An 11,628-nucleotide genomic window follows, 5' to 3' on the forward strand; every position below is an offset into this window, starting at 1 on the left:
GCCAGTATAATTCAACGTATAGACAGAATAAAGGAGAAAAACAATAGGATCATTTCAATCAGTGCAGAAAAGTGTTTGACAAAACCCGTACCCTTTTATGATCGAGGAGAACAACCTCTAAAAAACTAGGAATAGAAGAGAAAATCTTCAATCTGATAGAGGAAACCTATATTAACATCATTCTTAATAGAGTATAGTGAATACACCCCCCCTATGACTGAGAACAAGGCAAAGGTGTCTGCCTTATCACTTCTATTTAGTATTTACTGAAGGTCCTAGCCAATGCAGTAATGCAAGAAAAAGACGTGAAAGGTATAAAGTTCGAAAAAACAGAAGTAAAGCAGTATTTACTGAGTACCCAATTGTTAATGTAGAAAATCCTCAGGAATCTACAAAACAACTACTAGAACTCATGAGTGAATTAAACAAGGTCACAGGAAACCAGATCTATATACAAACAATCAATTGTATTTCTATATACTAGTAGCAAATGACTGGGAAATGAAATTGTAAAATTCATTTTCAATTGTGTCAAAAAACTAAATACTGAGGAATAAAAACAAAAGATGTGCAAAACTTCTAACATGAAAACTATAAAACATTATGAAAGAAATTAAACAAGGCCTAAATAAATAGAGATGTGAATTGGAAAACTCAAAACAATCCAAGTTAAACTCTCAGCAATTTTTTTTATAGAAAATGATAAATGGATCCTAAAATGTATACAGAAAAGCAAAGGCCAAACAAACCTTGAACAAAACCAAAGTTGAAGAGTTTCTTTACTTGCTTTGAAGACTTACTATAAAACTACAGTAATTAAGGTAGTGCATTATTGGTATAAGAATGAACAAATGGATCAATTAAAAAGAATGGATCAAGTCCAAAAGTAGATTCACACACACACACACACACACACACACACACACACTCACACACGTATGATCAACTGATTTTCAACAAAGTATCAAGGCATTTCAATGAGGAAAGAATGGTCTTTAATAAATGGTGCTGGAACAACTGGATAAATGTACAGAAAAAGAACTCTACCCTCTACCTCACACAATACATAGAAACTAATGTGGAATGGATCATAGACTAAATGTGAAAATTGAAACTATAAAGTTCTACAGGGTAGCATAGGAAAGTATTTTCGCATCTTTAGTCTAGGCAAGGATTTTTTTTCAGGACACAGAAAGTAAAAGTTTTAATGATAAACTGGGCTTCATGAAAATTCAAACTTCTGCTAATCAAAAAGCATCTACATCAATCTGTATAAATGGTGAAGAGTCTTTTATGTGCTATTCTTGATACTTTTCTGTAAGTTGGAAATTATTTCCAAATAAAAAGTTTTAAAAAGATACCATTGAGAAAATAGGGAAGAAAATATTCACAATACGTATATTTGACAAAGAACATGTATCCAAAATATATAATGAACTTTTACAATTATAAGAAAGCAATCCATTAAAAATTAAGCAAAAGACTTAACAGATACTTCACAAAAGGTGATATACCAGTAAACATATATAAAAGTGCTCAATATTGTTAGTCTTAGAAAGTGCAAATAAAAATTACAGTGATATCCATTTCATACCCACTAAAACTGACTAAAATTGACCGTCCGATAACCCAGAAGTAGGCGAGGACGTGGAACCACTGCAACCACTTTGGAGAGCTGTTTCCAAAAATTATACAAATGTCTCCCCCAATGACTCAGCAACCCATTCCTAGTTATTTATCAAGAGAATGAAAATACATGCCTACCAGAAAATGCTACAAGCATGTTTATGCAGGTTTTATTCATATGAAACCAAAACTGGAAACAACTCAAATGCCCATCAACAGGAAAATGGAGAAATAAAATGTTGTATATCTATACCAGACTAAGCAATAAAAGAAATAAACTATTGATACATACTACAACATGGGTGAATCTCAAAAAGTCATGTTAAGTGAAAGAATCCAGTCACAATAGAGTATATTCTATATCATTCCATTTATAAGAAATTAGAGAACAGACAAAATTCATCAATGGTGATAGAAATCAGAAGAGTGATTGCCCATGGGGTAAGGATTGACTAGAGGGGGCCAGGAGGGAACTTTCTAGGATGATTGACACATGCTGTATTTTGATTGGAGTGGTGATTACATGGGTGTATACATTTATCAAAACACATGAGATTGTACAGTAAAATCTGTGCATTACAGTTACACAAATTTTACCCCCATGAAGAAATAAGAGACCGCAACTATTTTTATAATATCCATTCGTCACGAGGATAGAATGGGAGCCTTCTAATGGCTTCCTATTGTGAACAATAAGCTTATAAACTGCTTACCTTGACATCAAGGACCTGTACAGTTTGACTGCTCTTACCTACCCCTTCTAGCTTGTGTCTCTCCCTTACCTACCAGGTCCTAGCCTTGCTAGTTCCACTGTCTAAAGTAGGTCATTTCTTGGTATTTTTCAGTTCAGCCTCTTATTGTTTCCTTCACTACATTTAGGATAACTTGCATTTATTTTGTCTATGCTTTTTTCACCTGCTTTTTCCAATGGAGTAGGAGGTCTAGGAGGGTAGAGATGTTGTCTTTTTCACCATTGTATCGCTGGTGCCTGACTCAGTATTTGTTGAATGTGTGAATGAATTAATTCCTATAATTCCATATGCCAATGAAGTGATAGTATACTTAAACACTCCTATTTGGAGTTTGATCATTAACAATGTAGGTAAAAATTATGCAGTCTTATCCCTACAAGCACAGCAAACATTTAATAAGACTGTCACAGATGAGTTTTTGGTTAATGCAGCTATTCGCTTTGTTCCCTTTCCCTTTCCAGGATCTTTATAGTCTTTCCTTTTATTTTCCTACTCAGAACTTCTTACAGAAGAGACCTAGTATCATCCCTAATGACAATGTCTTCCAAGCATATTTGACCTTGTACTCCTTTAGTAAAAAATATTTGTGTACACCTACCATATAGGTATATTTATTTATTTTGGAAACATATAAATATACTATATAATGAAACATACACAAAAAGAGCATTTTTAAAGGATGGGATGAAAGTTCTAATATGTTCTTCCTGCACTTCAGTGCATGGTTGTGTATTATCCCCCATCCCCCGCATGTGCTCATTCTACTTTGAAGTCATGGCCTTAGGGTAAATGCAATACTACATTTACTTATACACCTAAGGGTAATATTGCAGTAGTGTTAAGACTTTGGCATGTTAAACCTTAGCTCTGACTATGGATTGAAAGCCTTTATTGCTTTTTAAATGAATTTATGTTATCATTTTAGGGCAGGTAGGGTAAAATTTTTAGGTCTGGGGCATACTCTGAAATCATCTCACCTAATTTTTACTGTATTCTTAATATTGTTTAATGATAGTTTTTCCACAAGAAGATATGTAGAGTATTTTAGAGGGAGGCAATAATGAAATTAGGAATGTCGGAAGGAGAAAGCAGGGAAGTTATAGAAAAGGCTATGTTGATTTTTTAAAATAGTTAATAACACTATAAATATTGACAACTGTATTTGAATGAAATGTCTCCTTGGGCGATTGCTATTTATAGAAAATAAGCAGTATGGTGCTTTTAGACAAAGTTGCCAAAAATGGGAAAAATCATTTATTCTCAGATAAAAAGACAGTCTTTAAGGGAGCATCAATTCTACTATATAGCAGCCTTAGACAGGTTTGGAGACTTTAAGCCTGCTGTGTTACCTCTGAGACCTAAAGGAAGCAGAACATAAAAATGAGCCTCTATCAATTTGAAGCAAACCTAATCTCTGTGATCATGGCTGTGGTCTAAATCTATTAAATATGTTCAAATTCAGTGTCCTTGGTATCACTGCAGGTTGACCTGACTAGTGAGCAATAAACTTGTGTGTTATAATTCTGGTTGGAAGAGATGTGCTTAGGAAGTGAAACCGACAGTCAGTGTTTTGTGTCTGTCTCTAAACAGACTAAGAGCCTATATAAAATGACAGGTGCATTTTTAGGGAAAGAAACCCATAATGTTTTCCTATTTAGTAGGTGACAGTATGTCCCAAGATAACACAAGCTTAAGGGGCTGGAACAAGCATGGTTATTAAAGGCTAGCAGTTTCTCAGTTCATACAAATTGAATTTTTTCATAGGCTAGAGGACTGTGGAAATCTAGGGTAGAGCACTGAAATAAATTAACATATTAAGTGAATTTATATATTCAGGCTTGTAAGCACTGAATTTGAGGGAGAAATTTTATTACTTCTTGAAAGAAAAAGGCAATTCTTAAATTCTGTGTTTGATCTCCATGTTGGAAAGGATCTATATGATAAATTATATCATTTTATGATTATCCAAAGAAGTGGTTACTAAATTGATGAGAATTATTCACACTTCTGTCTCTTTTTTCAGAATTACTGATTTGGGGAACATCAAAAGAAGATTGTATTTATCAACGGTCCATAAGGAACTATCCTCAACCCCTCTTCATGCAAAAATCCCACTCTTCATGATAAAGCGCAAAATTGTAAGTGTCATATGACTGTTGCCTAAAATATTAAATTCACTTTTGCAGACATTCATTATGGGCCTACTCTGTGTGTGAGGCACTTTGTTAGTATCATGGTGCTATGAAAAAATGAGTTAAATTCATGCCCTTCCTTTCCCTTCCTTGAAAGAACTTAAATTCTACTAGGTAGAAGACTATAATTATTTGAACACCTATAATATCACCAAAACTGTGATAGGAAGCACAGTGCAGAGAGAAAGTACTACTGGTACTGTGAAAAGGAAGGAAATCCATCTGACTGCAAGATGAGGAAAGGCTTCATGAAGGTAATAGCACTTAGTGTGGACTTACAAGGACCGTAAGATTTTGACAGAGCGATAGGAAGCTAGGATTTCAAGCAGAAGGAACAGCATGGGCAAAAGCATGGAGGGTGGAAAGTGGTACATCTTCGGAGAACAGAGAATGATTAGTCATTGTTGCCAGATTAAAAAACAGCCTCAGGGAAACATCAGCCCTAGCGATAGGAAGCTAGGATTTCAAGCAGAAGGAACAGCATGGGCAAAAGCATGGAGGGTGGAAAGTGGTACATCTTCGGAAAACAGAGAATGATTAGTCATTGTTGCCAGATTAAAAAACAGCCTCAGGGAAACATCAGCCCTGCAGTACACCTGTTGTGTAGCCTCTGAAGGACCTGATTTGTGACTAATCTTTCTCCAACTTCAGTCATTTTGATACTACTCTCAGTGTCGTGTTTGTGTTCTACCTCTTCTAGTGTGCACTTAAATTTATTTTGAAAGAAAATTTTATATAACTCTTATAAATGGAAAACCAGTGTAATTTTCCAAAAATAAAATATAAAAATAAACATACTGAAAACAAAACAATATTTAAAGTCTAGCTAGGTACTGTTTTTTGTTTAAGGCTCTGTCCTGTGGCCTGCTCTTTGTTAAAAAGAGTTTATGAAGGATTAGATACACATTCAAGATTTTTCTCCGTGGCATAGGTAGGACTGAAAGAAACCTGATAAAGGGAAATTTTTATTCCGTGATCCAGAGTCATTTAATGCCACTCCTCTATACCATCTAAAATCATTTCACAAATGGTGCATGTTCCACTCTTTGGGAACTACTGACAGGGAAAAGGAAGCCATTAAAGCTTTTGGACTGGGGAAGGAACACAGTCAGTTCTATGCTTTGGGAAGATTAATCCAATAGTGATAATTTGCAGTTATTCAGAGGGGTGGAAAGTGGAGGTGAGGAGATTATTTGCAATAATCCAGATTAGGGTTAGTTAAGGACTAGGGTGGTAGCACTAGAGGAATGGCTGTGAAGCAACATCAGAAACTTATAGTCAAATGAAGTAAGACATATGTAAACAGACCTTTTCCATACAATGTGGTACATGCTATGAGAGCAAAACCACAGTGAACTATGGACCACAAAGAGGGTGGTCAGAGAAAGCCCTCTGAAGAAGGGGATGCCTGAAGTGGGCCTTGAAGGATGAGGAGATAAACAGTTTGGAAGTGGGGGGAGAGTTCCTAGAAGAGGAAAAGGTGTATTAAGAGTAGCTGCATGAGGTGTGCAGGCAAGTCCAGTAATCTGGTATTGCTGAAGAGAGACCAGGATGGGGAGAAATGGGTAAGGCTAGAGAAGTAAGAGGGGCATCCTCTTGACAGGCCTTGTACTTCTAGCCAGGTAGTCTGGACTTTATCCCATAGGCAATAGGGAGCCATTGAGGGGCTTGCAGCAGGAATAACATGGTCAGATTTGCAATTCAGATAAAACATCACTGTGGAGGATGAGTGAGAAGAATATACCTCTTGACAGGCCTTGTACTTCTAGCCAGGTAGTCTGGACTTTATCCCATAGGCAATAGGGAGCCATTGAGGGGCTTGCAGCAGGAGTAACATGGTCAGATTTGCAATTCAGATAAAACATCACTGTGGAGGATGAGTGAGAAGAATATGAGACATTCAAGTTGAGATACACATATGTTGGAGTCCCAGAGAGAGGTCTGGCCTGGATATTTGGGCTTCTTCAGCATGGAAGTGGTGGTTAAACTCATGAGAATGGATGAAGTTGCTTGCAGAGTGAGTACAGAACAGCAAAAACAACAACAAAGAGACTAGAGGAGGAAGTCCAGGGCCTACCAATATAAGGGATGGGCAAAGAAAAAAGAATCCATAAAGGGAAGGACAATAACAATTAAGCGATGTGAAAGGGTAGTGCAGTATCATGGAAACCAAGGAAGTTTCCACAAGGGAGAATCGTCAAGATTGGAAAGCGGGGAGCATGGCAATCAAGAGTAACTTCACGGAGAAGTTCTGGTGAGTCAAGAAGGAGGTAGACCACTGAGCGAAGAGAATGGGAGGTGGAGACATTACACGCCTGCCGACCATTTCAGATCCACTGGGCTTGGTGTTTGAGTAGACATAAGTAAAGAGGAATCAAACATAGAGAAGTTCTGGTGAGTCAAGAAGGAGGTAGACCACTGAGCGAAGAGAATGGGAGGTGGAGACATCACACGCCTGCTGACCATTTCAGATCCACTGGGCTTGGTGTTTGAGTAGACATAAGTAAAGAGGAATCAAACATAGCTTTGGAGATTGGCAGCCCTGTAACTGATAGGAGCTGGGCTGTAGAATGAACTTATGGTTTCTGTTTGAAGTGGAATTTTTTTTTGTAATCCATTTAGTTCATAAATGGTCAAAGATTAAATTTGAATACTCCAGTTATTGAAGTTAACTCATTTAAGACATTAAGGAAAATACCTTGCAAATAAAATTGTGCTCATCCTCTTGTGTTTAGGTATTGATTTCTTTATTTATGTAAGATTGTTTAGTGTTCAGTGTTAGATGGTTTCCAAGAGTTAAAGCATGTGTGAAATCAATACAATATTCTATGTGTGGTTAATAAATCAAATTTGTCATTACCTTGCTTCCGTGAGTTCAGTTACCCTTGTCAGTTAACTAATTCTGAAGTCTCTAGATATTTCATTAAAAATCTAAAGCGATCATTATATACAGACTATAATCCACACACACAGTGTTCATTGATGGGAATTCAGTATTTGAAAATAAAGTATTGTCTTTCTATTACAAGTAAACCACACAAATGTCTTGCTGAGAAAGGAAGTGAACTTGACTGAAAGGTCTTTCATATTTGATAAATGATTCTTTCAGATGAATATGTGTTGTGTGCTAACAGCACCAGGTGTCTAATGACATAAGAAATTTAGTATTTAAGCTACAAAGCTATAGTAGGTACTATGGAGCAATGTTGTCTAACCCTTTTCAACTCATCTGTCTGTCTCATCTTCCCACTCCTGGAGAGATGGCTCAATAGAGAATATGAAAGAAAGGCGATGCAGGCAAGAATGTTTTATGTAGTTGTTAAAAAAAAAAGTGGTATGAAGAAATCAAACTGGTGACTATCTTAGATGACTTCAGCTTGTGCTATGTTAAATTTTAAAAAGCAAAATAGTCACAACATATCTAGAACTTTCCTTCTGAATGTAGTTAAATCTGGAAGGAATTGCTCACTTATATTTGAGGCAGTCCTAAACAATAAGCAAATGGCATTTGTTTCTATAGTATTCCCCACAGGCCTGTATGCTAATCCAGTGAGATCATCAAGTCATAATTACTTATAATATTTTCTAATTATTCTGTATTTTGTTACGTAGATAGCATATAAATAATATTTGGGGTATAAGAACATAAAATTTGGGATCTGACACTCATTTTGTGATCTTGTGCAAGTTTCTGTGTTCATTTTCTTCATCTATAAAATGCAGATAATGTGAAGTATACACACCATTAAGGTTGTTGTGGAGATTTACATGAGTTAATAACCATGAGGCTTTTAGAACAGTGCCTAGCATAGAGTAAGCTGTAAGCATTATAGCTTCTATTTGCTATTTAGAGGATACTTCTTTCAGGAAGCCTTCTATGATTTCCCCTCTGTGGATTAGATATTTTGGACATAGTTCACCATTGCCATTCATGGTTTCTGAACCCTCATAACACATCTCCATCCTGCGCTTTAATCGTCTGCTTACTGTCTTTCATTAGACTATAAGTATGTCTTATTTGGCTTTTATCCCAGTCCCTATTAGTACATGGTACATAGTTAAGTGTTCAATAAATGGTTGTTGAACAAATTGATAATTCTTAATATGCCTGCAGATATAGGAAATAAAATAAGCTTTCTAAATGTGCCCCGTGTTCCCACAAATGTCTAAGAGTATTCAAGCTAGTTTTAAGAAATTTAATTCTAAAATTCTCTCTCATTTCTCCTTAGTTTCCTCCCTATCCAAGAGTTGCTTGGAAGCAGAGAGTCTTTCCTTTCCACTGCTAATATACTCTATTCCCAGTGATACCTTCTTACATTAAAGCTGAGTTGTGTTTTAAGAGGATGTTCTACAGAAAGCAGCATGGCGGCAGAGAGCACACCACCCATTTAAGACACCATCTCCAGGGGCCTCCCTGGTGTTGGTGTGGTATTGGCCCCAGTTCTTTGCTTTTTGCCAAAGCACTCTTCACTTCTTTCTGCTGTTTAGGAATTGGCAAATATTTTGTTGGTAAACTTCAAAAGCATTCTAAAAGCATTTCAGCTAACATTTAAAAATTTGGAGATTTCATATAAAAATCCTAATTTCTGGCATCTTTTGAAAAAAAAAAAACAGAATATTTGTCAACATTGAGTCTACTTTCTTGCATAGCAAGCTGTCAGCCAGAGTTGAGAAGCAACTGCACACTTTTAAGGGAGCTGTAAGCCCTCCTGTAAAGTTAAATCCTTTCAACTCATAAGGCATGCAAGTGCACACAGACTCTTCCTGCTTCACTCATTTAAGTTATCGGCCTAGGGCCTCTAGATATTCAGTTTGCAAACCCTGATATAGACGATAATTGTCAAATGGTCCACTTTGCGTTGGTTCTTTATCTAAAGCCTTTGGGTGGCCAGAGGCAGCAAATAAAGTTAATATTCTTATAGCAACACCAATATGATACTTATATATAGGCAACTTTCTCTTCCTATTACCTTTAAGTGTTTAATTTTTCAAATAAAAAAATTTATTTTACATATTCTTAATTATGAAGATTCACTTTAACATTCAAGTTAAAACAATTTATACTTTTAATTTGGGTTTTCAAAGGCAAGAACAATTTTAAAAATTAATAACTATCTGATTAAACAATGGAAGTACCCACTTAGTCAAGACTCACTGGAATCAATCTTACATCTTCTTAATATAATTTTAATTAGTTGGTGATGATGTCAGATGAACATCAATGTCTTGCTACCAAAATATGTATTAATGTATAGTAAACTAATTTCATTTTAATAGAAAGCTCAATTAGGAAATATCATTCAAAGTAAACCATTCATTGGAGATATGACAAACTGATATGATAAATTACAATGCCAAAATTTTTAATAACCTTTATGCTCAAATATGCAGTGTTTGTCATTTAAATGGATAAAATTACTCTTTAGGCATTGTACCTTTGAGCCGCAATTCTGATGAAATATGTTATAGCTTTTATTACAAACTGGAGATATGGTATAATGTTTTTTAAACTTCCCCTCAAAGGTCATTTATCTCATAGAGCTAATGACTTGGAAGTTTTGGGTTTTTAACAGTATCTAATTTCTTTAGTGTTATTTAATGAGAAGGAAATGGAGGAGGCAGATTTATTCACACACGTGGTTATTTAGAGATACATTTGAGATACAATTAATGAATGTCTCAATGAAACCATTCTAACCTAGAATCTACTGTAATGTTTATGGTACTTGTTTTAGGGTTTGTAAATGTTTTCATCTCATCTCATGTGCATGTCATTTAAAAATATCTCTTTTTCTCTCTACTCACCTGTCAATATAGTATGAGTGCTGAAGAGATTTGGGGAAAGGAAAGCTGGCTCATGCCTTTCTCTTCTGGTCCAGAATGGTTAAGTAGGCACAACTGGTACAAAAGAAGTTTGTTCTGGATAATAGATGATTACCCAGCTCTAGGGTCACCCCATTTTCAAATCATTTGAACAGAAAGGATACTGTTAGGGTTGAACTGTGGTCTTTGAAGCTAGACTGTAGGCATTTCAATTCTGGTTCTGTTACTTCCTGGCTGCAGGCTTTTAGGCAAGTCAGTTAATCTCTCTGCTCCAATTTGTTCAGCGGTTAGACAGTGACAATAATAGAACCTGCTTAATAGAGCAGTTGTCAGGATTGAATGAGTTATGACTTAAAATAGTGCCAAGTTCATAGTAAGTGCTTAGTTAATGTTAGTTGACATTGCTATTGTCTTTTGACATGAATCATGTTTATTAACTTGTAAATATGGTATTATAATAAATTTCTGAACTTAAAGTTTATTTCAATTAGTAAATATTTATTGATCCCCTGCTGTGGGCCAACATCTATGCCAGATTTTATGAATCTGAAAGTGAATGACACTTTGTCTTTCTCCTCAAGGAGATTATAATATAGCAGAAGAAGCAAATATATAAACAATTACTGATAATGGGCTATGGTAAATACCAAATAAGTCTTATGAACCAAGTGCTACTGAAGGAAAATATTAAACTTGTCTAGCCAAGTTGGGATGGTTGCAAGGAAATTAATTTTCCTTTGGAATAATGTTTAAGACTCTTTTGATAAAGACATCAAATCCATAAATTCAATAATATAGTAGTCACAATGTTCAGCATATAATAAAAATAAAATTGCTAGATATGCAAAGTGGAAAAACATGCCCCATAACCAGGGTGTAAAAAAAATCAGTGAATAGAAACAGATCCAGACATGACAAAGATGATGGGATGAAGAGATGGGGCTTTAAAACAACTATTATAAATATATTCAAGGATTTAAAGGAAAATATGAACATAATGAGAGAACAAATGGGGAACTTCAATAGAGAAATGGAAATTATGAAAAGAAATTAGTATTCAAGAACTAAAAAAATATATAATATCTGAAATGAAAGATTCACTGGATGGGCTTAACACCAGTGATGGGCTTAACACCAGCTTAACTGGACAAAATCAGTAAAATTGAAGTCAGTAATATAGAAACTATCCAAACTGAAGCACAGGGGGCGGGGGGGGGGGGGGGCGAAAAAAAAAA

At 35.5% G+C, this 11,628-nt stretch overlaps 1 protein-coding gene across 1 annotated transcript in view; it reads left to right on the top strand.

Annotated features, from left to right (window-relative positions):
* Positions 1-4,407: 4,407 nt before the first annotated feature.
* LOC103605162 (chromosome unknown open reading frame, human C3orf67) overlaps positions 4,408-11,628 on the top strand; it is a 165,724-nt gene continuing 158,503 nt past the window's right edge. The window contains exon 1 of the mRNA XM_008589747.1: positions 4,408-4,516. Coding sequence (XP_008587969.1) covers positions 4,499-4,516 — 18 coding nt within the window. The 5' untranslated portion in view covers positions 4,408-4,498. The remainder of the gene's footprint in view (positions 4,517-11,628) is intronic.

Source organism: Galeopterus variegatus, unplaced genomic scaffold (genome assembly GCF_000696425.1).
Source record: "Galeopterus variegatus unplaced genomic scaffold, G_variegatus-3.0.2 Scaffold5633, whole genome shotgun sequence".
In the NCBI taxonomy this organism is placed as follows: domain Eukaryota; kingdom Metazoa; phylum Chordata; class Mammalia; order Dermoptera; family Cynocephalidae; genus Galeopterus; species Galeopterus variegatus.